This window comes from Martes martes (assembly GCF_963455335.1).
Source record: "Martes martes genome assembly, chromosome: 14".
Classification (NCBI taxonomy): Eukaryota; Metazoa; Chordata; class Mammalia; order Carnivora; family Mustelidae; genus Martes; species Martes martes.
In genome coordinates, this window is record NC_137902.1 from 56,795,578 (window position 1) to 56,822,557 (window position 26,980).

The following is a 26,980-nucleotide window of genomic DNA, read 5'->3' on the forward strand; positions in this document are numbered from 1 at the left end:
TTAAAAAAAAACTAAACATAACCTACTCAATGAGTCAGCAACTCCTTTTTTACGTAATGACCCCAAAGAAAGAAAAGCATTAAAAAACTTATATTCGGGGGCCACCTGGGTGGCTCAGTGGGTTAAGCCTCTGCCTTCAGCTCAGGTCATGATCCCAGAGTCCTGGGATCGAGTCCCACATAAGGCTCTCTGCTCAGCAGGGAGCCTGCTTTCCCCTTTCTCTCTGTCTGCTTCCCTGCCTACTTGTGATCTCTCTCTCTCTCTGTCAAATAAATAAATAAAATCTTTAAAAACAAAACAAAACAAAAACTTATATTCGGGGCAGCTGGGTGGTTCAGTGGGTTAAAGCCTCTGCCTTCGGCTCAGGTCATGATCCCAGCGTTCTGGGATTGAGCCCCACATCGGGCTCTCTGCTCGGCAGGGAGCCTGCTTCCCTTCCTCTCTCTGCCTGCCTCTCTGCCTACTTGTGATCTCTGCCTGTCAAATAAATAAATAAAATCTTTTTAAAAAAAACTTAAATTCATGAATATTCCTAGAAGCTTTATTCATAATAGCCATAAAGTGGAAACATCCCAGGAATCCAGCTACAAGAAAATGGATCAGCTGTGGTATAGTCATAAAATGGAATTCTACTCAACAATAACAAGGAACAAACCAGTAACACAACAGAGATGAATCTCAGGAACATTAAACTGAGTGCAATAATCTTCACACAAGAATACATACTATATGATTCCACCTATGTGAAGTTCTTGAACCGGCAAAATTATTTTATGGTTAAAAAAAAATCAGGTTGGGTGCCTAGTTCGCTCAGTCATTAAGCATCTGCCTTCAGCTCAGGTCATGATCCCAAGGTCCTGGGATCGAGCCCCACATTGGGCTCCCTGCTCAGTGGGAGCCTGCTTCTCCCTTTCCCACTCCCCGTGCTTGTGTTCCCTCTCTTGCTGTGTCTCTCTCTGTGTCAAATAAATAAATAAATAAAGTATTTACTTTTAAAAAATCAGGTTAATTCTCAGTGTGTGGCAGAGCTGAGTGAGAAGAAGCAAGAAGGAACTTTGTGGGGTAATGGTAATGTTCTAAATTCTTCGAGGAAGTTGGGTTACATTCATGTAGGTATTTGAAACAAACCATCAAGTATCACACTTATGGGGCTCCTGGCTGGCTCAGTCGGTAGAATGTGCGACTCTTGATCATGGGGTTGTGGGTTCAAGCCCCATGACAGGTGTAGAGATTACTTAAAAATAAAGTCTTTGTTTAAAAATGATACACTTATGATTTGTGCATTTCACTAAATAAAATTTCACCTTAAATATTCCATTAGCTATTAAACCCTACAAGATGCCCTACCGCCTTTCAAGGTAGGGTTTTAGAAACAAGGCAGGATAGGAGCTGGACCACTTCTCCTCACCATCTCTATACACACCCCTTATGGCATTCCCTGAATCACAGGATAAGCCAAAACATTTCAGATACTCATCCAACTCCTGCACCATTAGGCACCTGGTACCCTTGAGCTATTCCTCCTCTCTCAAACCAGATCCCAAAGTAGATTCTGAAAGCAGTCATTTACGCCTAGCATAAATTAGTGACTGGCCTCTATTCTGCTGGGGCCCTTCCAATTTTGCCTCAGTATCTTTCTGTGCTCAGAGATATTTCAGGGAGCAGGAGGAGGGACACGTAGGGAGGTGGGAAGATCCTTCTGTCACTCCCCTTCACCAGCCTAACCTGCCTGATCTTCAGTGCTTCCCAAAACACACACCAGGGAACTCTCACCCAAAAAAATCACAGGCAGAGCCTGCAGTGCCCACACATCACAGTGGGATGGAGAAGACTGTGTGTGAACTAGACAGCGTCTAGAACATAGCCTACCACTCAGCTATTCCCCCCTTGAACTGAATATGGAAGACCTTCCTGACTCTGTTTGCTCCTTGAACACAAGCAGCTCTGAATGAAATACAAATTAAAACACAGACACAGGGGCACCTGGGTGGCTCAGTGGGTTAAAACCTCTGCCTTCAGCTCAGGTCATGATCCTGGGGTCCTGGGATCAAGGCCTGCATTGGGCTCTCTGCTCAGCAGGGAGCCTGCTTCCCTTCCTCTCTCTCTGCCTGCCTCTCTGCCTACTTGTGATCTCTGTCTGTCAAATAAATAAATAAAATCTTAAAATAAAAAAGAAAACACAGACACACCTAGAACAGCACCCGACGCACGGATGAATAAATGAATGAATGAATGAAGCAAATATTTAGAAAGAGCCACAGGCATTTTATTCAATAACAGATGCAAGGCCATGCTAGGGGTGAAAGAGAAGGGACACCCCAGCTATAAATTTCAGGAGAAAGGACCAAACTGTTTCGCCAAGTGGCCTTCCCTCCCTAACCCCTGGGAAGCTATTATTAACCTTTCACCTCCCCAGGAGGTGTGGTCCCAGAGTAACAACAGATTCAACCAAACAAACACTGGGGTCTCCCACCCCTAACCACCTGCAGTGGCTCAGCTTCCTGAGCAGATCTCCCCCTGCTTCCAGAGTTACCCCTTTCATTTGCTAATGTCACTTGCTTATTAAAAACAAGAAAGACAGGAGCGCTGGAGCACAAAAGAAGACTTAGCTCCCGGTCATCTTGCTAAAGATCCTATGTCCTCCTTTTTAGGGGAGTGCTCTCAGCCTGGGAACTATTTTTCTCACCAGAGGGAAGTTGAGGTGGAGAATAAAGAGGGAAAGAAAAAGCACAAAACGTGGAGAAAACAAACTCCTGCAGGCCTTAAATTCAGGGGTGCACTGGACACTCGGGTCTTTCCTATCTGCTCAGCCTCTTCATATCTTACGAGGCCCCAGGAGTTCCAGGTCCAGAAGCCCAGGAGAAGAACCCATGGGAGCATCCTGGATTTATAATGCTGGTGGCTACCCCCCTCTTGTCTAGGCTAGCTAGCAGCATTCCCTATGTCCAAATGCCTTTATATGGGAGTAAATGAGCAAAAAAAAAAAAAAAAAAACAAACCTACAGCAAAGGGACTAAATTGATCTGACCAAATTGACCGTTTGTGTCTTTTGCTTTTTGCATTTTGTGCATTTGCCCTTTGCCATAGAGTAACAGCACCTGTAAGAGCACACAGTTGTTCTTCCCTTGCCTTCCTGGAAGCGCATTTTAGCTCCTGAAAGTCAATGCTCCAGATTCAGGAAAGCAAGTGAACTGAAACTTCCAGTTTCTTTAGGGGAAGGCAACTCCTCCTGCCTCCACATTCTGGACTCTTGAGATGGCCCTGGAGCTGCCTTGATCCTCTCCTTTGATCTGACTTAAGGACCCCAAGTTAGATTAGTAATTACCAATTCTATTGGAAACAAACTCCCTGTCCGTATGCATCCATCGGCCTGCATCAAATAAGATCTTTCTCCATTTTGCTCTTCAAATTGTCCTATTAGGTGGTTTTGTACGAATTCCAGCTAAACGTCCAAATTCTTATCAGGACTCTGTTAAAAACTTCAGTCATTCCTTCTAAGAGACCGTGATCAGGGGTGATGACCTAGCATAAAGACCACTGTTATCACAGCACACTCCACAGAATACTGTGTCCGCGGCATCCTGCCTTGTGCAGCAAGGCAGCATTATCTAGCGGGTGGAGGACTGCAGAACCTGCTGACGTGTTCAGGGCCAAGCCAAGTCACAGGACCTGTGACGTGTTCAGGGCCAAGCCAGGAGCCACGGTTCACCACTGCTCCGTGGGCCCCAGGTGGTGGCGCCGTGGCTGCCTCTGGCTTTAGCACAGTGCTCTGTCACCCTCGGGTCCAGACACCCAACTCCACCCTCCCTCTCTGCCAACTCTATGCTCACCCTTTGAAAGGGGGTGGGCGAACCAGAGAATGCAACCACTAATTCAAACCAGAAACACGGAACACATGGAACTAAAAAGAGTTTTTCATCCAACCCATCTGAAAGACCCCCTCTCTGTGAGAATTCTGGCTTGGCTACTTGGCTCTCCACTTTCAGAGTCAGAAACCTATTTTCTTGGGGCGCCTGGGTGGCTCACTGGGTTAAAGCCTCTGCCTTCAGCTCGGGTCATGATCTCAGGGTCCTGGGCTCTCTGCTCCAAGAAGCCTGCCTCTCTCTCTCTCTCTCTCTGCCTGCCTCTCTGCCTACTTGTGATCTCTGTCTGTCAATAAATAAATAAAATCTTTTTTTAAAAAAGGCCTATTTTCTCCACTAACTCCTTCAAGTAAAAGGAGATGAAATGTATGTGGCTTTGCCCGTGAGCTCTTTTGCTTTTTAACTTCAGAAAAAGTGGGGCAGGTTACCAGACAGGACGGGAATGCACAGAGATGAAAAGCCAAGGTTTAGTCTCCCTGGCCGGGGATGTTGAGGTATCAGCTCTAAGCAGAGGATACAGGACAAGGGCCTCTTGCTAACCTCCCCCCACCCCACTCTCTTCTCCCTGGGGACTGAAACAAATGTGTTTTATTTGCTCCATCTAGGAGGAGGAGGATTTATGCACAGAGAGAGAGGGGTTCCTCAGGAGGAGTCAAAATTCAGGGCTGGAACAACTGATGGCTTGTCAACAGCACACGAGATCAGATGGTCGTCCCAACCCCACACAAACACAAGCAAGCCAGCCTGGTGCAGGGAGCTGCCAGGCCGCCCCAGTGCAGCGGTGGGTGTCAAAGGCCGCTTAATGGTGCAGTGGTTTCAAATGAAGCTGTTTTACACAAGCAAAAAGTTGCTGTCTTCTAACAAACGGGCTTTCCGAAAAGACTGAAAAGGAGGAATGTTCTCTATTTAGCTAATGGGATGGGATGTGTTCAGAACACCATTTGTCATTTCTTTTTCCCAAGCAGTTAATGACCCCAAACGTTCCACTAGGCCCTGAGTGAAGCCCACCACACCACCCAGTACACAAGGGCACAGAAACCACGGACTGCTGTCCGCTCCAAGCCTGGAACTTTAAAAAAAAAAAAAAAGGCAACCAGTTCAGCAGTCCCCTTCCTAAGCGCCCCCATGGTGCCGGGACAGAGGCCCCTGTCTCCTGACCTCAGTCCCGGTGCCCCGGGCTTCCCAGAGCATCACTTTTCTAAGTAAAAAAGTTCCTTCCGCTAGGAACCTGTTGGCTCCACCAGCTGAGAGAGCTGAGAAATGGAGGCATCCTGGAGTTGGCCCCAGGCAGCGGCCAGGTCTGAAGCTCGCGGTCCGAGCTTCGGCGTCCCGGCAGAAGAGAAGGTCCTGGGAGGACAGCCCTCCTCCAGTAGCCAGGTGGCCGCCCAGCCCCTCTTCCCCCAGCTCCCGCTCCCGGGCCGCACACGCCCCAGCGGCCAGGGCTCGGTCCCCGCGGCTGGCGCGGGGCGCCCCTCCCGTCCGGGCCCCGCACTCACCCACCGCCCGGATGCGGAAGCCGCGCGGGGGGCGCAGCGCCCGGCGGCACCAGGCGTCGCGCAGCACCTGCAGGCTGGCGGGAGGCGCGTGCACCAGCAGCACCCCGCGCCGCAGCCAGCCCTGGAAAGTCAGCCGCGAGGCGGCGCGCGCCAGCCGCGAGTTCCAGAAGCAGCGCGCGTTGGCGCGACGGAAGGCGCGGAAGACCGCGCGCCCGCCAGGCTCCTCCGCGCCCGCCGCCGCCGCCCCCTCCGGCGCCTCCAGCCTGCACAGCACCAGCGCTAGCGATCCCGGCGCCAGCTGCACCGGCCCGGCCATGCCGCCGCGGGAGGCCGGGGCCCCAGCCTAGCGCATGTCCGGGAGCGGCGGGCGCGCGGCACCGGCGGTCCGGGCGCCACACGCGGGGCGGGAGAGATCGGCCGACTGCGCGCGGCGCCCGCTGCCGGGGGAACGGGCTCCGGGGGGCGGGGCCGGCGGCGCCCGGCGGCCGGGGGGGGGGGGCGGGACGCACCGCCGGAGGGTGGCCGCGGCTCGCGGCGGCGCGGCGCCCAATGGGGCTTTCCGAGGACTGAGGGGACTCTCCTCCCTAGCCGGACTCCGCCGCCCCGCCCCCCGTGGCCTCCCCGCGGCTCCCTGCACCTCCCAGCTCCAGGGCAGCCCCAGCTTCCCTACCCCGAGGGGGACGCTCTGGAGCCTTTCCAAGTCCTCGGGGAGCCCCGCCGCTCCCGAGAGCCTCTTTCAACCGCCGCGCGAGCGGCACGGCCAGCAGTGCCCAGAACTGAGAGGACCAGGGTGGCCGCCACTGTCCTGGCTTTAGGGTCTCTCCTAGTGAGAGAGGCCGCGAGGGACAGCGTGCGGGTGTCGGGGACCTCGCTGGGGCCGGGAGTCCGTCGAGCCAGGTTTGAGTCTCGGTCTGCTCCTAACCCGTTGGCTCCTCACTGCTCCTCTCTCTGAGCCTCAGTTTACCGCTCCTTACCCCGGGAGCTCCCCGGACTGGAGGGAGAGGGGCTTGTGATCTGCCCGGCAGACTGTAGCGAGTTATTCCGAGCTATGAGCGGTGCTTCCTGTGCGGAGGGACAGAGGCTGGAGCCCTGACTGGGCCAACGGAGAAGGGCTCCTGGAGGGAAGAACAGGGGACGGGAGAAGTAGGGAGTGCGTTGTTACTACTAGAAACTGGCCCTGGAAGAGGGAGCAGAGCTGCTCGGCGAGACCTGGGGTCGTCCCAGACTTCCCGCTCCCTCAGCAAGTCAGTCAACAACCATAATAACTGGAGATAATCTATCCCCCGCCTCCTTGTAAATCATCCTCACAATAAATGATAGATGACTCTATTGAATAATGATAGCTAACGTTTATTGAACGCTATATGCTGGGGGTGTTAATTTTACAACTCGTCGTTAACTCCTGTTAGTATTTATTTTTAGAGATGAGGAAACTTCAGGCTGGGTGAGGCGTCCTGGGGCGCCTGGGTGGCTCAGTCGGTTAAGCCTCTGCCTTCAGTTCAGGTCATGATCCCAGCGTCGTGGGATCGAGTCCCACACTGGGCTGCTTGCTGAGTGGGGAGCCTGCTTCTCCCTCTCCTCCCAGCTCGATATCTCGGTCTCTCTCTCAAATAAATAACATCTTAAAAAAAAAGGGGGATGCATCCTGATCACACAGATAGAGAGAGAGAGTTAGACAACTACCATTCAGGGTTCCTATGACAAGTAAGTCTGACACAATTTTCAATTCAAGTAATCATGCGAACCTGAGATACCATCTCAGGTCGAATTCTGACACTGATGGAGATGGATGGATGGATAAACACGGCAGAGAGCCTAGATGAACTAAACTCCTGTGTCTGTAGAAGCTCCCTGAGGAGGGCAGTTTCCTCTGCAGAGTTCTCTTTATCATAGCCCTAACCTTGTGGGATCAGGGATAACTTTGCTGTGTTTCCCACCCTAAAGAACTATGACATCTCTGTATCTAGCATTTAGCACAGTGTCTTTTCCATTATAATAAGGATTATGATAATTCTCATTTACTCTCAGCTCACTCTATGCCTAGAACTGTACAAAGGGTTTTACGTGTGTGATTTAATTTTATCCTCAAAATTAACCCTCTGAAATGGGTAATATTAGTAAGCCCCATTTTCCACAAGAAAAACAAAAGCTTGAATGAGGGAAGCTGGGTGGCTCAGTCAGTTAAGCATCCAACTCTTGACCTCAGCTCAGGTCTTGATCTCAGGGTGGTAAATCCAAGACCCTGTGTTGGGCTCCATGCTGGGTGTAGAACCTACTTAAACCAAAAAAGAAAAGCAAAACAAAAGCTTAGAGAGCTTGGGCCAAGGGCCTATGAGGACAAAACGAATGCAAGGTCAAATAGAGATCCCAACATTGTCCACACACCTGGTTAGACCGGGAAGCCAGAGGACCACACCCTGACTCATGGAACATGTTGTCTGGTCTGAAAAATTGTCCTGAGCTTGATTCTCTCTCCTAAGCCTTTGAACTAGAAACACACAATAAGGCCCTCATTAGCAGAGCCTGTAGCTGCTGGGATGCTGTCGGGTAGACCCAGCTATGAGATTTCATGGCCTGAACTTGTGAGGTAGAACTCTCTTAAATTGTGGAAACTTTCATTCAGATGTGTGACATTGCCATTATCATTTTACTTCAGCTAGTCCAGTTAACAAAAGAAGAGGGAAGACTGTAAAGAGAAAATTTTTAAACTACACCCAAATGTGTATCCACTTGTTTTCCCAAAGGATCAGCTACCTCACAAATATCCCTAAACTCCTACCAAATGGAACTTAAGAGTTAATGGAGGTTGTGCCTGGGTGGCTCTGTTGGTTGAGCATCTGCCTTGGGCTCAGATCATGATCTCAGGGTCCAGGGAGAAAACCCAGCTCAGCTCCCTGATCAGTGGGGAGCCTGATTCTTCTCCCTCTGCCCCTCCCCCACTTTCGTTTTCTCTCTCTCTCTCTCTCTCTCTCTCTCTCTCAAAGAAATAATCTTTTTAAAGTGTTAATAGAGGGGCGTCTGGGTGGCTCAGTTCTTAAGCGGCTCCCTTTAGCTCTGGTCATAATCCCAAAGTCCTGCGATGGACCAATCGGGTTCCATGCTCAGCGGGAAGCCTCTTTCCTCCTCTCCCACTCCCCCCTGCTTGTGTTCCCTCTTCGATGTGTCTCTCTCTCTCTCTGTCAAAAAAATAAATAAAATCCTTTAAAAATTTTTTAAAAATAAAATGTTAGTGGAAAACTAAAGACCTCCAACCTGAATGGTCAGTATTACATGTCAAAACTAGAGAGACAGGGGCGCCTGGGTGGCTCAGTGGGTTAAGCCGCTGCCTTCAGCTCAGGTCATGATCTCAGGGTCCTGGGATCGAGTCCCACATCGGGCTCTCTGCTCAGTGGGGAGCCTGCTTCCCTCTCTCTCTCTCTGCCTCTCTGCCTACTTGTGATCTCTGTCAAATAAATAAAATCTTTAAAAAAAAAAAAAAAAAACTAGAGAGACAGAAACTTCTCAAGGGCCTTCCATCTTTGTGATCTCTAGAGACCAGACACAGAAATGTTTTTTTAAAAGGATTTTATTTATCAGGGCACCAGGGTGGCTCAATAAAACATAGCCAAGACTCAATATTTGGCCAACTCTGGCACATGAAGCTTAGAGACAGATTTTATTTGGGTTAGAGAACTGAAGTTGCAGGAGGCACATTGTCATTGCTACCTAAGATAAACTTGATCATTGGATGCTCACATGTGCCTGGGGCCTATCCTAAGTAGAACATTCAGTGCTCTTCACGCTCTGACCCAAATCTGTCTTTCTAACTTCATCTCCATTTCTATCTTTTTTTTAAAAAAGATTTTATTTATTTATTTGAGAGAGAAAGAGAGAGAGAGAGCGCGCGCAAGCAGAGGGAGAAGCAGGCAGAGGGAGAAGGAGAAGCAGACTCCTTGATGAGCAAGGAGCCTAATGTGGGGCTCGATTCCAGGACCCTGGGATCATGACCTGAGCTGAAGGCTGACGCCTCTCCCACTGAGCCAACCAGTCGCCCCTCCATTTCTAAACTTGCCCTCCTCCTGCAATTCACACCAAGGACCTTGTGCTCCAGCTACACAAAAGGAGCTTCCCATGTTTTGCTCCCATTATTCCATCTGCTTAGAAAGTCTTCCTCCTTCCACCAGGTGCTGTCCTACAAGGCTCAGCCCATAAAACCTGTGACACATCCCAGGGAGATATCATCTGTTCTTGGAGCACATTGTTAACCCTCTTATAACACTTGTGTGTTAAGGGTTGTAACACTTAATTATCTGTCTCATCAGGATTCCCTGGGGACCAGGCTCCTGACTGAGTCGTCTCTCTGACCCAGCACATGGCCCAGTACCTGGGCTGTAGAGTCATTCCACGTGAATCAAGTCCAATCAAACTGATACGAACTCGATCCAGGATAACTCCACTTTTTCTGCTTCTCATGAGTCTGGGGTCACCACGCACCTAAGCATTTCTGGTCTGTCGGTGGATCACAGGAAGACCTAGTTACCCAATAGTCAATGCCGGCGCAAAGCCTCAAGGCACAGGCACACCCAGGCCTCACACGCCCAGGCATTTGGAGCTCAGTGATTTCTCTGGAGGCTGTTTATAGCCCACATGTTACACTGAGGATGATGTTGAGATTAACTGCCTCAAAATTTTTTCCACACCCAAAGTCATCAAGCTGAACTTCCTTCCCCTTACCTCAGAAAATGAAGCCTTGACACTTAAGGCTGAGTTAGAAATCGTTTTCTATCTGGTTTCCCTTTATTATACCATTTCCACTTCTACAGCATCTTTTTGCCCTGTACAGAAAAAGAAAAAAAAATACTGGAGACTTTTGTTTGCATTTCTCAAAGAAAAATGTGAGGCTTTGCAAAGGAACTGTGTCGAGGCAAAGGCTAGAAAAAAGGAGGCAGGGACAGGAGAAAAGCATTTAATGCCATCTCTTTATTTTTTTTAATTTTTATTTTTTAATAAATGTTAGGGTGGTTTTTTTTTTTTAAGATTTTATTTATTTATTTGACAAACAGAGATCACAAGTAGGCAGAGAGGCAGGCAGAGAGAGAGGAAGGGAAGCAGGCTCCCTGCCAAGCGGAGAGCCCGATGCGGGGCTCGATCCCGGGACCCTAGGATCATGACCTGAGCCAAAGGCAGAGGCTTTAACCCTCTGAGCCACCCAGGCACCCCTAATCATTTATTTATTTGAGAGAGAGGGAGAGAGCAGCAGCAGAGGAAGAGGGAGACTCCCTGCTGAGCAAGGAGCCCGATGCAGGACTCGATTCCAGAATCCTGGGACCATGACCTGAGCTGAAGGCAGATGCTTAATGGACTGAGCCACCCAGGTGCCTCAAGCATCTGACTCTTGATCTCAGTTTAGGTCTTCATCTCAGGGTCCTGAGTTTGAGCCCCACACTGGGCTCCATGCTGTGATGGAACATACCAAAAAGAAAGAAAAGAAAAGGGAGGGGAAGGGAAGGGAATGAAAGGAAAGGAGAGGGAGAGGGAGGGACAGAGGAAGGAAAGAAGGGAGGGAGGGAGGGAGGAAGGTGGCTTAGAGGAGCCTGACCAAAGTTTGATGAAGACGGGTCCCTATCAGGAGCCAAAACAAACTCCCTCCACTCTGCTCCTCCCTACTGGTTAAAAGAACTAACAGCCGTAAAGCATTTTTTAAATTTTTTTAAATTTTTAAAAGATTTTATTTATTTATTTGACAAACAGAGATCACAAGTAGGCAGGGGGTGGGGGGGCGGTGGTGGTGAAGCAGGCTCCCTGCTGAGCAGGGAGCCAGATGCTGGGCTTGATCCCAGGACCCTGAGATCATGACCTGAGCCAAAGGCAGAGGTTTAACCCACTGAGCCACCCAGGTGCCCCCACCCCTCCTGTGAAACATTTAAAACATCCCCATAATCCCATTTTTGCTTGGGGAGGGAGAATTTGAATATTATCATTAACACAAATTATTTCTAGATGGTGGAATTACAAGTAATTTTTCTTTCTTTCTTTGAGCCTTTCTATACTTGCCAAAAATTTACCGGGGCGGCGGGGGGGAGAGAAGTCCCCAATGATTTTTGGTTTCAAAGAAGTTAAGGCTGCTGGCTCCTCCTGCACTGGGGTCATCAGAGCCAGTAAGCTTTCTAACCAACATGAAGAGACTCCATCATTTAACTTCCGGTCAGAGGGCAGGTCTCAGAGCTGGAAAAAATTACTCCTAGAAAGAAAGCCACAACACCAGTCTGTCAAAAAGACATGCAACAAAGTGCCCTGAATCAGAGCAAGTCAGCAAAATTCTTATTTGAAACCTGGAAAATCAGATTTTCCCTACACCTAAAAAACAAACAAACACACAACCCTCCTCCCCCCCTCCAAAAAACCCACAAAAAACAGGAATAAAGTATGCAGGCCTAAGGCAAGATGCCAAACCCAGTTTCAGGATTTTAAAGGAGAAACCACTTCTCTTCAGCTTGATTATAGCACAGGTTGTAAAGCTGGGCCTCATATCCCATGATTTACATGCAAATCCCACCAAAAATGAGTTGGCCCCTCTCCAGATGTCCAGATCTCAAAGGAACTCTGTTTCCAGTGAGGCCCCTACTCCATAGCCATGAGTCTCTTTTCTCTGCTTTCCTGGGCACGGAGGGGAGTAAAGATGTTAAGGCTTCTCCCTCACATGCTGAAATGATCTGGGATTGGGAAACGGAATGTTGCTTTGTCCCTTCTCACAATCTACCTGTTACCAGTTGTTGTAGCCTTTTTTTTTTTTTAAGATTTTATTTATTTGACAGACAGAGATCACAAGTAGGCAGAGAGGCAGGCAGAGAGAGAGGAGGAAGCAGGCTCCCCGCTGAGCAGAGAGCCCGATGCGAGGCTCAATCCCAGGACCCTGGGATCATGACCTGAGCAAAAGGCAGAGGCTTTACTCCACTGAGACACCCAGCACCCCTCTTTTTTTTTTTTTAAAGATTTATTTATTAATTTGAGAAAGAGAGAGGGGAAGGGCAGAGGGAGAGGGAGAGAGAATCTCAAGCAGACTCCAGAGCCCCACTCGGGGCTTGATCCTGCAACCCTGAGATCATGACCTGAGCCAAAACCAAGAATCAGACGCTCAACTGACTGAGCCACCCAGGTGCCCCAAGCTGTTTAAGCCTCTTAACGGGAATGCAGGATGACCTGGTATTCATCTGTCTACCCTCTTGAGTGCCCCCCATAGTGTGGCTCAAAAGCCAGAGAACAGCCCCCTGAACAAGATGGTAAGGAGCACAGTGTGTAAGGGAAGACAGGACGTTCAAGTTGGTGCCAACCAACGCTGGTCTGGGACGCACAGATGTGGTTCATTCAGCGTTCTCCAGAGGACCCAAATAAAACAGGAGGCTTTGTAGAAGTACCTGTAACATGATAAGAAAAAGTACTTACTGAGGTGCTACTTTGGGTAATAAAGAGGAAGACATGTGGAGGAAGCATTTCCGTTCATGAGGAAACATTTCCATTCGCTCAAATAACTTGCCATCTAGTGTTTTTCAAAACATCAGAACCTTCATAACAAATTTATGATGAGAAAAAGCAGAAAAGAAGAGATAAAGTAAAAAGAATGAGATGTCAGGGGCGCCTGGGTGGCTCAGTGGGTTAAAGCCGCTGCCTTCGGCTCAGGTCCTGATCTCAGGGTCCTGGGATCAAGCCCCGAATCAGGCTCTCCGCTCAGCAGGGAGTCTGCTTCCTCCCTTCTCTCTCTCTGCCTGCCTCTCTGCCTACGTGTGATCTCTGTCTGTCAAATAAATAAATAAAATCTAAAAAAAAAAAAAAAGAATGAGATGTCAACTAATGCAATGGTCAATGTGGACCTTATCTGGAACCTAATTGGAACAAAACAAACGGGAAACAATTTATGAGAAATCTGAACACTGACTGGGTATTTGACACAAAGAACAAAAGGAAAAACAAAGGAATACATGAGTGTGATTTATGAAGAAATGAATATGCCCTTAAAATACTTCCACCTTCTAAAAAGAAACATCAGTGTGTTGGGTAAGTTGTTTGGTGATTTTCTTTTCTGATCTTTAGTAAAAATGATTACTGACCCTCAGTCATCACCTCCTACAATAAGTTACATCTGGGTAGCAGAGTGCTTATAAAATATACTTGCCAATAAGACCCCAAAACATTAATATTTTAAAATAACATCTTCGAAGGAAAAAAAATTTCTGTTTTCCAACAAACTCTGGGATCATACTTTTCCCATTCACCAAAAAAAGAAAAACCAAAAACCATAAAACTCCCAACAACCCAGGAATGAAAAAGAATAGCACTGGAAAAACAGGAAGAAGGCTAGTGAGCCCTCAAACAGAGATGGGCGGCTACGCATCTTGGTCTTGCTTTCAGGATTGTGACATTGCTCCTCTTACTAGGACAGAGAATCACACTGAGAATATTAAGATTTATCTGTTACCTTTTATGGATCTTTATTTATTTGTTTGAGGAGGGAAGGGCAGAGGGAGAGAGAAAATTTCAAGCCGACTCTCGTGGCAGGGCTCCGTCCCAGGACCCTGAGATCACAACTTGAGCCGAAACCAAGAGTCATGAAGAGTCAGACACTTAACGGACTGAGCCACCCCAGCACCACTTGGTGTTACCTTTATTTATTTATTTTAGGATTTTATTTATTTATTTGACAGAGAGAGAGAGAGAGACAGCGAGAGAGGGAACACAAGCAGGGGGAGTGGGAAAGAGACAGGCAGACTCCCTGCTGAGCACAGAGCCCGATGTGGGGCTCGATCCCAGGACTCTGGGATCATAACCTGAGCAGAAGGCAGACGCTTAGTGCACGGAGCCACCCAGGCGCCCCCAGAGTACACATATCTCGATAAGCGCCGAGAAACGTATAGAATTGTTGAATCATTATATTGATTCTAACATAACGAAACTAATGTAACACTGTATGTTAACCATACTTGAATTTAAAAAAGAAATATGGCATAAAAATGAATAAAATAAAATAATAGAGTAAAATAAAATAAACAAAGCAGAGATCGCAGACTCAGAGGCCCCACAGATGGTGGGCCACATCTGGCCACTGGCTGTTTTTGTATGGCCTATAAGCTAAGGATGATTTTTATATTTTTAAATGCTTGGAAAAAAAAGAAGAAGAAGAAGACTACTTCTTGACATGTGAAAATTACATAAAACTCGATTTTCCATGTCCACCTAGTTATGTGGTAAGATGGCACACTCAGTCATGTACAGGTTAGCTGTGGCTGCTTTTCTCAGTCGAGTTGAGCGGTTGCCATAAAGTCTGTATGGTCTGCGAAGCCAAAACTACTTCCTCTCTGGCCGTTTACAGAAGAAGTTTGCAAAATCCCAGTCTAGAGCCCCATCTGTGCTAAGGCTCCTTTGCAGAACAGGGTCTTTCATATGGAAAGCATTCTTCAAGCACAACCGGGAAGGCCTCCTTGGGCCAACTCTGTTGCTTTCCATGTTGGTTGCTGCTGGAAGAGGGTAGAACGGGGAGCTGCCTTCTGTGTCCTCCAGCCAACATGCTGAGCTGAGGTGGGGCAATTTAGTTTCTGTTCTCACTGCCTACTCAATCATGGCCTCTCAGCTCAGCCTATCAACAGGGAGACCAATTAGTGCCAATTTCTATGCAAAAGGCGTTTCCTTAAGGCAAGACTGAGATCACCACCTCCTTTCACACAAACAATTCGGGGTCACAAGGTTAACCCGGGTTAGATTCAAACCAGGGCTTGAAAAGTGAAAGGCATCCCTCTCACCAATCCTTAGAGCTCTCCAGACTCCTTAGGAAAAAAGTGTCAAAGAATTCACCTCATTTACCAGACGGGCACTTCAGCGGGAACAGCCAACAGACCCTGCAAATTTCATATCCCTGTAGAAGATTACCCTCAGATTTCCCACAGATGTTTAGGGCAAAATTTTATTAGAACCATATGTAGCAATCAGTTTCCTAGGAATTCAAGAGCACCAGAGAGCAGGCCTTCCACTCCAGAGTTCTAAATTTCTTAAGAAATCAGAGACTCAACTCTAAGAGCCAGTGAGTCCTCAAAGCACATTTCTTTTTTTTTTTAAAGATTTTATTTATTTATTTGACAGAGAGAGATCACAAGTAGGCAGAGAGGCAGGCAGAGAGAGAGGAGGAAGCAGGCTCCCAGCTGAGCAGAGAGCCCGATGTGGGACTCGATCCCAGGGCCCTGAGATCATGACCTGAGCCGAAGGCAGGGGCTTAACCCACTGAGCCAACCAGGCGCCCCTTCAAAGCACATTTCTTACAAGTGAAAATATTCTTTGGCCTGAAGGGAAAGATGCATTTATGGGCAAACGTAGTTTATACTAGGTTGTCTACAAATTTACTGTAAATAAATTGGTATGTTTATGTTAGAACATTTTAATAAGATGAGCAGAGCAAACCCTTTGGTGGATAGTTTCATAAAGAATATCTTTTTCTGGGGTGCCTGGGTGGCTCAGTGGGTTAAAGCCTCTGCCTTCGGCTCAGGTCATGATCCCAGGGTCCTGGGATTGAGCCCTGCATCGGGCTCTCTGCTCCGTGGACAGCCTGCTTTCTCCTCTTTCTCTGCCTGCCTCTCTGCCTACTTGTGATGTCTGTCTGTCAAATAAATAAATAAAATCTTAAAAAAAGAAAAAAAAGAATATCTTTTTCTTTTTTCTTTTTGACAATTCATAGTTTTGTTATTCAAAAGAATCTCAGAACTTTTTTCAAATTGAAATGCCATTCACATAATATAACTTGCTTATTGTACCTAAATCAAAATTGTTCACTTTAAAGAGAATGTCTCCATGGCATTCACAATGGAAGGATTTGTTTTTTATGCCAATGTAGCCTTTTCTCATTGGCCTAAAATTTCGTTTATATTTTGAATATTAACAGGGTACATGCACCCCTACTCCTCAATAATTTTAAAGCCAAGAACTGTTTTTTAAACCAATAAATTGTCCCACCTGGACATTCAAATTGTCAAATTATGATGAAAGGTAAAACACACTAGCAGACAACAGGAAAAGAATCCTTTTAAACTGATTACAATCCTTCAGAAAGGAAATTTTCTGGGTTTTCTAGGATGTAGACATTTTACTGGGGGATATTAACATCTCCCAATCTTCCCCCAAGCCACACACTGGCTTTTTTTTTTTTTTAGAATGCCTCTATTCTTTTAAAAAAAAACAATATATCTCAATATTAAAAATTTAAACTACAAAAAATATTCACTTGAAATTCTTCCACCCAGAAATGATCATTTTTCTAGGTAGATATATAGACAGAAATAATTTTAGAAAAATAGAATCATATAATCTATCATATTTTAAATGAAAAATATTAGATTTAGTTCCAGGAAGATGGAAGGGACACACCTTCCCCTATTCTTTGCATTTAGCTTAACTAAAAACCTTGGGAACATATATCTCTGAAAGGTGGAGAGAGACAGACTGGTAGACCAGCTGGCTAGGGATCTAGGGCTCCAAGAACAGCACCCCACCAGTTAGTTCCCTGGGTTTTCTTTTTGTTTTCTATATCCCAAACTGGATACCAGAGAAGCCAGAAACCTGTAAACACCAATGGGCACAGACAAAACTAACACCTCAAGAAAAGCCTCCTTTCTCTATGTAAAGGAGTAGGAAAGGAATAAATAGCCTAGTGAGACAGAAATTTGGGATGCCTGGGTGGCTCAGTCCATTAAGCACCTGCCTTCGGCTCAGGTCATGATCCTAGAGTCCTGGGATCAAGTCCCACATCAGGCTCCGTGCTCAGCGGGAAGCCTGTTTCTCCCTCTGCCTGCCACTCCCCCTACTTGTATGCTCTCTCTCTCTCTCTCTCTCTGACAAATAAATAAATAAAATCTTAAAAAAAAAAAAAAAAGGAAACTTCAACACAGTAGCCATTCAACACCACCATCTCCCCAGCAAAGGCCAATGAGAAAACCTAGACTTCCACACTTGCCAGGCTATAATGACTTGTCCCGGCTCACCCCCCACCCCAGCCCCCTGCGGGGTCAGTGACAAGCACATGGGGAGCTCGGATGTCTACTCCTCCCCACCAACATCGAGTGCCGGTCCCCTCCCCCCTGGGGTGGTGTCAGAGGCGGTCAGGTGGAGAATGAGCTCCCCCAGCACAGTTCAGCAGTAACAAGGCCACCCCCTTCTTGGTGTTGGCGGAAGCCACGTGGAAAGCAGTTACAAGATGCGCCACCACTTTCAGGCCTAGTGGACAGCCTGAAAGCCCACCCAGTCTAGAAGCACTGAGACCCCTCTCCTCACTGTCAAAGGGGCAAGAGTAAAAAGCCTGGACTCCCCCCTGGATGTGGCAATAACATGGTGGCACGCCTCTTCAACCCACTGGCATGGTGTCAGAGGTTTGAATGTTGTCTGCTAAAATACAAAATTTATTTATTTATTTTTAAAAAGATTTTATTTATTTATTTGACAGAGATCACAAGCAGGCAGAGCAGCAGGCAGAGAGGGGGAACCAGGCTCCCCACTGAGCAGAGAGCCCGATGCACGGCTCAATCCCTGGACCCTGAGATCATGACCTGAGCCAAAGGCAGAGGCTTAACCCACTGCACCACCCACGCGCCCCTACAATACAAAATTTAAATAAGATCCAGAGTCTCACAATATCAAAATTTCCAGGTTTCAGTCGCAGACCAGTTGTCATACCAAGAACCAGGAAGATGTCAAAACAAATGACAACACCAACACATAAATGATCCAGATGTTAGAATTACCTGGTAAGGGGGCGTCTGGGTGGCTCAGTCAGTTAAGGATCCAGCTCTTGATTTCAGCTCAGGTCGTGATCCCAGGGTCCTGGGATCAAGCCCTGCATCAGGCAGGAGCCTACTTCTCTCCCCCGCCAGCCCCCCACTTGAGCTCTGTCAAATAAGTAAATAAATAAAATCTTTTTAAAAAATGTGACCTTAAGGTGACTTTTTCTTTGTTTTTCCTTAAGATTTTATTTATTTATTTGTGAGAAAGAGAGAGCACACAAGCGGGGTCGGGGTGGGGGAAGTGGCAGAGGGAGAGGGAGAAGCAGATTCCCTGCTGAGCAGGAAGCCCAATGCGGGGCTCCATCCCAGGACCCTGGGATCATGACCTGAGTCAAAGGCAGATGCTTAACGACTGAGCCACCCACATGGCCCTCAGACATTCTATATACATTTGATTTTTTCATTATGGTTGATAACATTTCCATTCTTCAACCCCTAAGCTCAACATTTGCAAAGGAAAAGGGGAAACCACAAAGGACTTCTATGTATTAAAGTGCCTAACTCCTTGGTTATGAAACAGCAGTGTAGAAGCCCCAAAGAAGTTTGGGGTAGGAGGGTACCTGCCCGACTCAGGTGATAAAGCATGCGATTCTTGATCTTGGATTGAGTTCAAGCCCCACACTGGGCGTAGAACTTACTTGAGAAAAGGAAGAAGGGTGGGGGGAGGAGGAAGAGGAGGAGGAGGAGGAGGTGGAGAACGGGGCGAAGAAGTTGCTTCTGACAGGAACCACCTTAGGTACCAAGGAGATACCCTGAGCAGGAAATGAGCGGACAGATTTGTGAAGATATCGCTGAAGAAGCAACATATCAAACTTCTGATCTGTTCATCACATTCTTAATCTACATCTATCATGGGGCACCTGGGTGGCTCAGTCGGTTGAGCTCAAGTTATGATCTCAGGGTCCTGGGATCAAGCCCCAAGTCTGGCTCCTTGCTCAGCAAGAAGTCTGTTTGTCCCTCTGCCCCTTCCCCCCACTTTTGCCTTCTCTCCCCTTCCCCCCTCCCCGCCCCCACTCCTATGTTCTCTCAAATAAATAAATACAATCTTTTTTTAAAAACTCTACATCTATTATAAAGTGTTTTTCCAAAAATAGTCTATCTAGGCTCTCAAAAAGAATTTTTAGTAAATTTCCCTTTATTCCAGTTCATAACGAAAGGAATCCAAGACATCTTGTTTTTATTTGGTGTCTATCATGAGAATTAAGAAAAGCAATCCAAATGTTTGCACTTCTTTAAGAAGCTGGGGAGAGACTTTCAGCTCGTGTTACATGGCTTGGCAGGCAAACATTCCTCACAGTGTTAAGTGTGATTTGAGCTCAGTCCCACAGTTCTGGTTCATTGCCTGGGTGTTCTCACCTACAAAGTGAGAGAATGAGGAAAAGCCCTATCTCGTAACTTTAAAAGGTGACTGAGTGAAGGATGATTTAGGGTAAGGATCAGGATAGAAGTGTAAACCAGAGGCATCTGGTTGACTCAGAAGAGGTGTAAAACAATATTGAAATAAGATTAAGATTATACATTATACTTTGAAACATAGATTTTACAAAGTAAGTATTTCTTACATGTCTTGCAACTGTTAATATCTATCTTGTTTACACAAAATTCCAGAATTATGTCGTATTTTTTCTTATCCTAACCTTACTTGTTATGATTTATATTTCCTCTATCATCTTCTCAATTATAATTTGAATATAAAACCATTTTCATTTGAGCGAGTGTTGTTTTGAAAGTATTTAGTAAAGGTATCAGCATCTTTGCAGTAACCTGGAAGAATGTGGTTATCTATGGGATTATGCCATTTAGGGATAATATACATTAGCTCAAAGCCATTTTTTAAAAAGATTTTATTTATTTATTTGAGAGAGAGAGAGCACACAAGATGGGGGAGCGTCAGAGGGAGAAACAGACTCCCCACTGACCAGGGAGCCTGACGTGGGCTCCATCCTGGGCCTCCAGGATCATGACCTGAGCCGAAGGCAGACGCCCAACTGACTGAGGCACCCAGGTGCTCAAAGTAATTTATGTTAAAAGTTGAATCACTGGGGACGCCTGGGTGGCTCAGTTGGTTAAGCAGCTGCCTTCGGCTCAGGTCATGATCCCAGCGTCCTGGGATCGAGTCCCACATCGGGCTCCAGTCCCACATCGGGCTCCAGTCCCACATCGGGCTCCTTGCTCGGCAGGGAGCCTGCTTCTCCTTCTGCCTGCCACTCTGTCTGCTTGTGCTCACTCTCGCTCCTCTCTCTCTCTCTCTCTGACAAATAAATAAATAAATAAATCTTAAAAAAAAAAAAAAAAAGTTGAATCACTGGGCACCTGGGTGGCTCAGTGGGTTAAAGCCTCTGCCTCTCAGGTCATGATACCAGGATCCTAGGATCGAGTCCCGCATCCGGCTCCCTGCTCAGCAGGGAGTCTGCTCTTCCCTCTCCCCAGCTTGATCTCTTTCTCGTTCTAAAATAAATAAAATCGGGGCACCTGGCTGGCTCAGTGGGTAACCAGCTGCTGCCTTCGGCTCAGGTCATGGTCTCAGGGTCCTGGGATCCAGCCCCACATCAGGCTCTCTGCTCAGCAGGGAGCCTGCTTCCTCCTCTCTCTCTGCCTGTCTCTCTGCCTACTTGTGATCTCCGTCTGTCAAATAAATAAATAAAATCTTTAAAAAAAAGTTGAATCACTATGATGTATGCCTGAAACTAATGTAACATTGTTTGTCAACTATACTAAAAAAAAAAAAAGAGGAAGAAAGAAAGAACAGTTAATAGTCCCTTTACAAAATGGGAAGCGTTTTAAGCCGGGCAAGGCAGCACTTCAGTAGCTACTGGAAGAAATAGTACAAGGCAGGAGTAGCTCTGACCCTGCAACTCAGACTTTCAACTCTATTGCTATTTTAAGTTTAATAGAGTTTTACTGTCAATGTAAGTACCGTTAAATCACTGCTGGCTCGAATCACTTTTTTTTTTTTTTTTTTTAAGTGTGGAATGGAGCTGAAGATTGGATTCCTAATTTTTTTTTTTTTATTGTAATAAAAATCCGTTTTACCATTCTGGGTCAAATCAGTCCTCCGTGTCTGCACTGACTAAACCCCATACACCATTCCTTTATTAGTTTGGTTCTTACCTCTTATGTTTATACTGTGACATTTCAACCTTTTGCTTTTTCTGACTGTCATTTTGTTAGTTTAAGATTTTTATTTTATTTATTTATTTGACAGAGATCACAAGTAGGCAGAGAGGCAGGCAGAGAGAGAGGAGGAAGCAAACTCCCAGATGAGCAGAGAGCCCAATATGGGGCTTGATCCCAGGACCCTGAGATCATGACCTGAGCCGAAGGCAGAGGCTTTAAACCACTGAGCCACCCAGGAGCCCCCAACTGTCATTTTGGATATAAGTATATTAACAGAGTAACTGCCAAGCCTCTCAATAATTAAAACAGAATTAAATGTGACTTCATCATCTTGGGCAAAGGAGTCAAAAGAAGTAATGATGGGGACACCTGGGTGGCTCAGTAGGTTAAGCATCTGCCTTCAGCTCTGCCCCTCCCCCCACTCATGCTTGCTGTCTCTCAAATAAATAAAATTAAAAAAAAAAAAGATGTAGGAGCCCTTGGGTGGCTCAGTCGTTAAGCATCTGCCTTCGGCTTAGGTCATGATCCCAGGGTCCTGGGATCAAGCCCCACATTGGGCTCCCTGCTCAGTGGGAAACCTGCTTCTCCCTCTCTCACTCCCCCTGCTTGTGTTCCCTCTCTCGTGGTGTCTCTCGTTGTCAAATAAATGAATACAATCTTAAAAAAAAAAAAAAAAGATGTAATGACTTTCTTAAAACCTTTTTTCCTATCCAAGCAGATAAAGACTAGCTTCCAAGGAAACAGGAACTAATCTATTTTTTTATAAGATTTTATTTATGTATTTATTTATTTGAGAGAGAGCGAGCACAGAGCGAGAGTGAGAGAGCCTGAACAAACACGGGGAGTGGGAGAGGGAGAAGCAGGCTCCCCCTCTGAGCAGGAAGCCCGATGTGGGGCTCCATCCCACGACTCTGAGATGGAGACCTGAGCCTTAACCCACTGAACCACCCAGGTGCCCCTGATAGGCTATTTATCAAAGATGGAATCTTTACTTATAACAAATCCTTAATAATTTAAAGCAGTACGAAATTACCGCTGGAGGAAGCTGAATACAGGGGAAAGCCAGAAGTGTGTGGGTCACAGCCTGTACCTCGAGGCTTTAGTTTCCCCAGGGGATCTTTCCGTGCGGACTGTGCGAGGTCTCAGGCAACCAAGAGGGAAGCATGCCCCAGCCTTCAAGCAGAAGCAAATTAACCGTGGAGCTAAAGGATAGTAGAATGGTAGAATTCTCATTTTATTCCTAATTCCAATTCTTATAGTGAGGGTTGGTTGCCTGATTCCCTTTGGAAACAGTAGCTCAAAGGTTAAACATTCACCTCTTGGAAGGATTTCCAACAGCCAAGCGACTGCCTCCTGAGTTTACAAAGCTGATAAAAGACCCTGGAATAAATAACAGATGGATTTGGGAAATGGCCTATGTATACCCCAAGGCTGGTATATTTTATACCTTAAGAAGAATGGCTCAAAGTAGGTTTTAATTAAATATTTATGTTACAGCCAGAAACAGCAAGCGTCTCTGTGTGGCCAGCCCCCGGCTTCCAATAGGTCTGTCTCAGCAAGGAAATGAATGGACATTAAATATTTATTCTGTACATGTTAAAAGTACACTCTGCTCTTTCCCTGCCTGAAGGGAGATAACAAGGCTAGAGATAGGGGTGCCTGGGTGGCTCAGTGGGGTAAGCCTCTGCCTTCGGCTCAGGTCAAGATCTCAGGGTCCTGGGATCGAGTCCCGCATTGGTTTCTCTGCTCGGCAGGGAGCCTGCTTCCCCCTCTCTCTCTGCCTGCCTCTCTGCCTGCTTGTGATCTCTCTGTCAAGTAAATAAATAAAATCTTAGGGAAAAAAAAAGGCTAGAGATAACCAGTGAGCTGCATTTGGAAACACAATCTTAATTGAAAAATAAAAGGAGGGGCGCCTGAGTGGCTCAGTGGGGTAAGCCTCTGCTTTCGGCTCAGGTCAAGATCTCAGGGTCCTGGAATCGAGCCCCGCATTGGTCTCTCTGCTCAGCGGGGAGCCTGCTTCCCCCCCTCTCTCTGTGCCTGCCTCTCTGCCTACTTATGATCTCTGTCAAATAAATGAATAAAGTCTTTTAAAAAAATAAAAATAAAACAAAAGGAAATATAATCTTATAAAAAGACTGGGAGGCCCGGTTGAACTAGGAAGCAGATCGGGGGTTGAGCCCCGCATCGGGGCTCCCTGCTCAGCAGCGAGCCTGCTTCCCCCACCCTGCCTGCCTCTCTGCCTACTTGTGATCTCTGTCTGTCAAATAAATAAGTAAAATCTTAAAAAACAGAACAAACGAAAAAAGCCTCCAAGATCAGTATTAAGAGAACCGTTGTTTAATGGGCTTCTATAGAGTACACTTCCAAGTTATTCCCTGCCCGCTGGGGCACCTGTTGGCTCAGGTGCTAGAGGATCCAACTCTTGATCTCAGGGTTGTTGAGTCAGAGAAGCATACGACTCTTGATCTTGGGGTTGTGAGTTCAAGCCCTGCATTGGGTGGAGATTACTTTAAAATTTTTTAAAATCTTTTTTTTAAAGATTTTATTTATTTACTTAACAGAGATCACAAGTAGGCAGAGAGAGAGAGGGGGAAGCAGGCTCCCCGCTGAGCAGAGAGCCCGATGCGGGACTCGATCCCAGGACCCCGGGACCATGACCTGAGCCGAAGGCAGAGGCTTTAACTCACTGAGCCACCCAGGTGCCCCCCAAAATTTTAAAAATCTTTAAGAAAAAGTTATCCCCTATAGTTTATGAAGTTTCATTTGCTTGAACCATAGTGGCACAAATCAATTTTTTTTTGAGATTTTATTTATTTGACAGAGAGAGATGCAGCGAGAGAGGGAACACAAGCAGGGGGAGTGGGATAGGGAGAAGCAGGCTTCTCACTGAGCAGGGAGCCCAATGCAGGCCTCAATCCCAGGACCCTGGGATCATGACCTGAGCAGAAGGCAGACGTTTAATGACTGAGACACCCAGGTGCCCCCCAAAATCTATTTTTGTTTACCACATGCACATGTAACCAAAGGTGAAATTTCCACCTGATTTAGTAGCTTAGAGAGTTTTTAGGGCAAAGGTCATGAAAATACAAATAAATACCATTTATAAAAAATTGTTTGGAGAAAGTTCAATTTTGAAGTTACTTTAATTCCCCAAATTTGATAACCTAGTACAAGCTTTATACAAAGAGGCACCTGCTTAGCCACATGTTAACAATAATGAAACTGCAGTAGTGCAATAAAGGATAGAACTTAAAGTGATTATATGAGATTCTTTGATGTTAGGTCCAAGGCATATGTGTTCTAAAACTGATGAATTAGAAAGCCATCTGTTCTCAAGACACTGTAAAACAATGCCAAAGCCAAGTATTTAAAAGGTGATTGAGATATCCAAACCTAGACTTAAACTATTTTTTTTTTCGTTTTAAAGATTTATTTATTTGACAGAGAGAGATGCAGCAAGAGAGGGAACACAAGCAGGGGGAGAGAGAGAGGGGGAAGCAGGCTTCCCACTGAGCAGAGAGCCCAATGTGGGGCTTGATACCAGGACCCTGGGATCATGACCCAATCGAAGGCAGATGCTTAACGACTGAGCCACCCAGGCACCCCTAGACTTAAAATATTTTTCAAGTTCAAATACCTTAGTAAAGAATAGATGTTTTAAAATATCCACTTAGAAAATATGAGGGAGAAATAACCCAAAGAGAGTAAGCCAGAATCGACAGTTACTCCAGTGAAGTCCACAGTAAGATTTTTGTTACCATTAGAAGGAATCTCTCCCAACATATTCATGCTCTTTACATGAATAAAACCTCTTTAACACACAGATTCACAAGAGTTTAGGATTTCCTATAGCAAACACGAAGTTTTGCCCATTGGTCTTGAATTTGCTAATGAGCAAGAGTGCTGCAAGTTCTTTTTTTTTTTTTTTTGATGAATTTATTTGAGGGGCGCCTGGGTGGCTCAGTGGGTTAAGCATTTGCCTTCGGATCAGGTCATGATCCTAGGAACCTGGGGTGGAGTTCCTCATCGGGCTCCCTGCTCAGCCGGGAGCCTGTTTCTCCCTCTGCCTGTTGTTCTCCCTACTTGTGCTTGCTCTCTGTCAAATAAATAAATAAAGTTTTTTTTTTTTTTAAATCTACATTTAAAAAAAAGAATTAGTGAAAGAGCAGGAGCGATGGAAGGAGGGACAGGAGGAGGAGGAGGAGAAACAGACTCCCCATTGAGCGGGGAGCCCATTTTGGGGCTCAATCCCAGGACTGGAAGTCATGACCTGAGCCATAGGCAGATGCTTAACCGACTGAGCCACCCAAGTGCCCTTACTGCAAGTTCTAAAACAGAAAATTTAACTGGAGCTCAAATCTTACCTTTAGAATGGCAGCATTCTTATTTTATTCCAAATCCAGATTTACTCTAGATTTGGTTTCACCCAATTTGAAATTAGGCTGACTCACACTATCAAAACATATTTAATATATAAATGCTTACTTTTGTTGAATACATATTTGTATAACCACTCAATGTTAAGCCTGCATTTCAGCCCTGCCTAGCTCTAAGAATCAGATACCTTTAAACTGTAGATTTAGGCTCACCAGGTTTCTGAGCTAATCCAAACTGCCTGATAACATGTTAGTAGTTCATCACTCCAGTGGACAGGAACTAAAACTTTCATTGCCTTACATGTGGTGTGAACCCAAATGCCACCACCCGTATCAAGCTCTCACCTTCAATCAAATATTCAATCTCATCAAGATCTGTACAGATGAGCCTCTACCTTGGCTCCTGGCCTCTGCCTAAGTTGTTTGCAATGAAGCTGGGGCCCCAGCTCTGAATTCTGCCTCTGGGGTTGGGGTCCTGATAGTCTGCAAAATCCTCCCGTTTTTAGGGACTGGACTTTGTCTTCATGGTCCTGTCATCAGCTGTAGTCTAATTCAAACTGATCAATTTCCCTGGAACTATAATCTGCCTGATTTTCAGTACATAGCCTAGAGGGCTACTTCCTCACTTCCCTTACCCTCTCCACTCATCAGATTAGAAAACTTTGGGCAGTGAACCTGCCTGTACACAGAATCGGATCGGGACTATCAGTCACCCCTGGGGAGGGCATGGGGGAGCAGCACAGTGAAGATGACCCCCACCCATCACCAGTCTCATTATTGACATATTCTAGTCCCTTAAATGCTCAATGGAGCAACATTTTAGGATTTATCTAATTTAGCCAAATAATTTGTCTCTCACCGTTTGCTTGCAATTTCTCTGTGGGGGCCTAACTAGTCGTGGAAGCTTCCCTTCTCTCTGATGGAGAGAACACAGCCTTTCCAGGTAAGGCTTTGGAAGATGAAGTCACCGTCTTGAAGAACAGCCACTTTAGATTCAGGCGGACCACTAACCCCTGGCTGGAGACACACAGCCTAGAACCCGGGGCTTTGCAAACAAGTCACATCTCTTCGAGAGATCCTCCCTCCCTCACTGCTTGATATCTGCCTAATCCTTGCCTTGCCATTTTCTTGGCCTCTCCATTGTCAAAAATACTTTGTTGCTTACTGTTTACCCCTCCCTCTGCTGACCATCGTAATTCTTTAATGTTTTCCTTCTCAGCCCAGCAACCTAGTATTTCCACCCAAGCCAGCTGACAGGCCTCCTTACCACCTATCTGTTCTCACAGTCAAGCCCTTCATGGCCTTAATAAACTATTAAGTTTGAGCGTCCTGCTTGT

The 26,980-nt window shown here is 46.3% G+C and overlaps 1 protein-coding gene across 1 annotated transcript in view; it reads right to left on the reverse strand.

The window, feature by feature from the left end:
* STOX1 (storkhead box 1) overlaps nucleotides 1–5,675 on the reverse strand; it is a gene marked incomplete at its 5' end in the record, with an annotated part of 58,960 nt that extends 53,285 nt beyond the window's left edge. Inside the window, one exon of the mRNA XM_080822332.1 lies at nucleotides 5,360–5,675. Coding sequence (XP_080678458.1) covers nucleotides 5,360–5,675 — 316 coding nt within the window. The remainder of the gene's footprint in view (nucleotides 1–5,359) is intronic.
* Nucleotides 5,676–26,980: the final 21,305 nt, after the last annotated feature.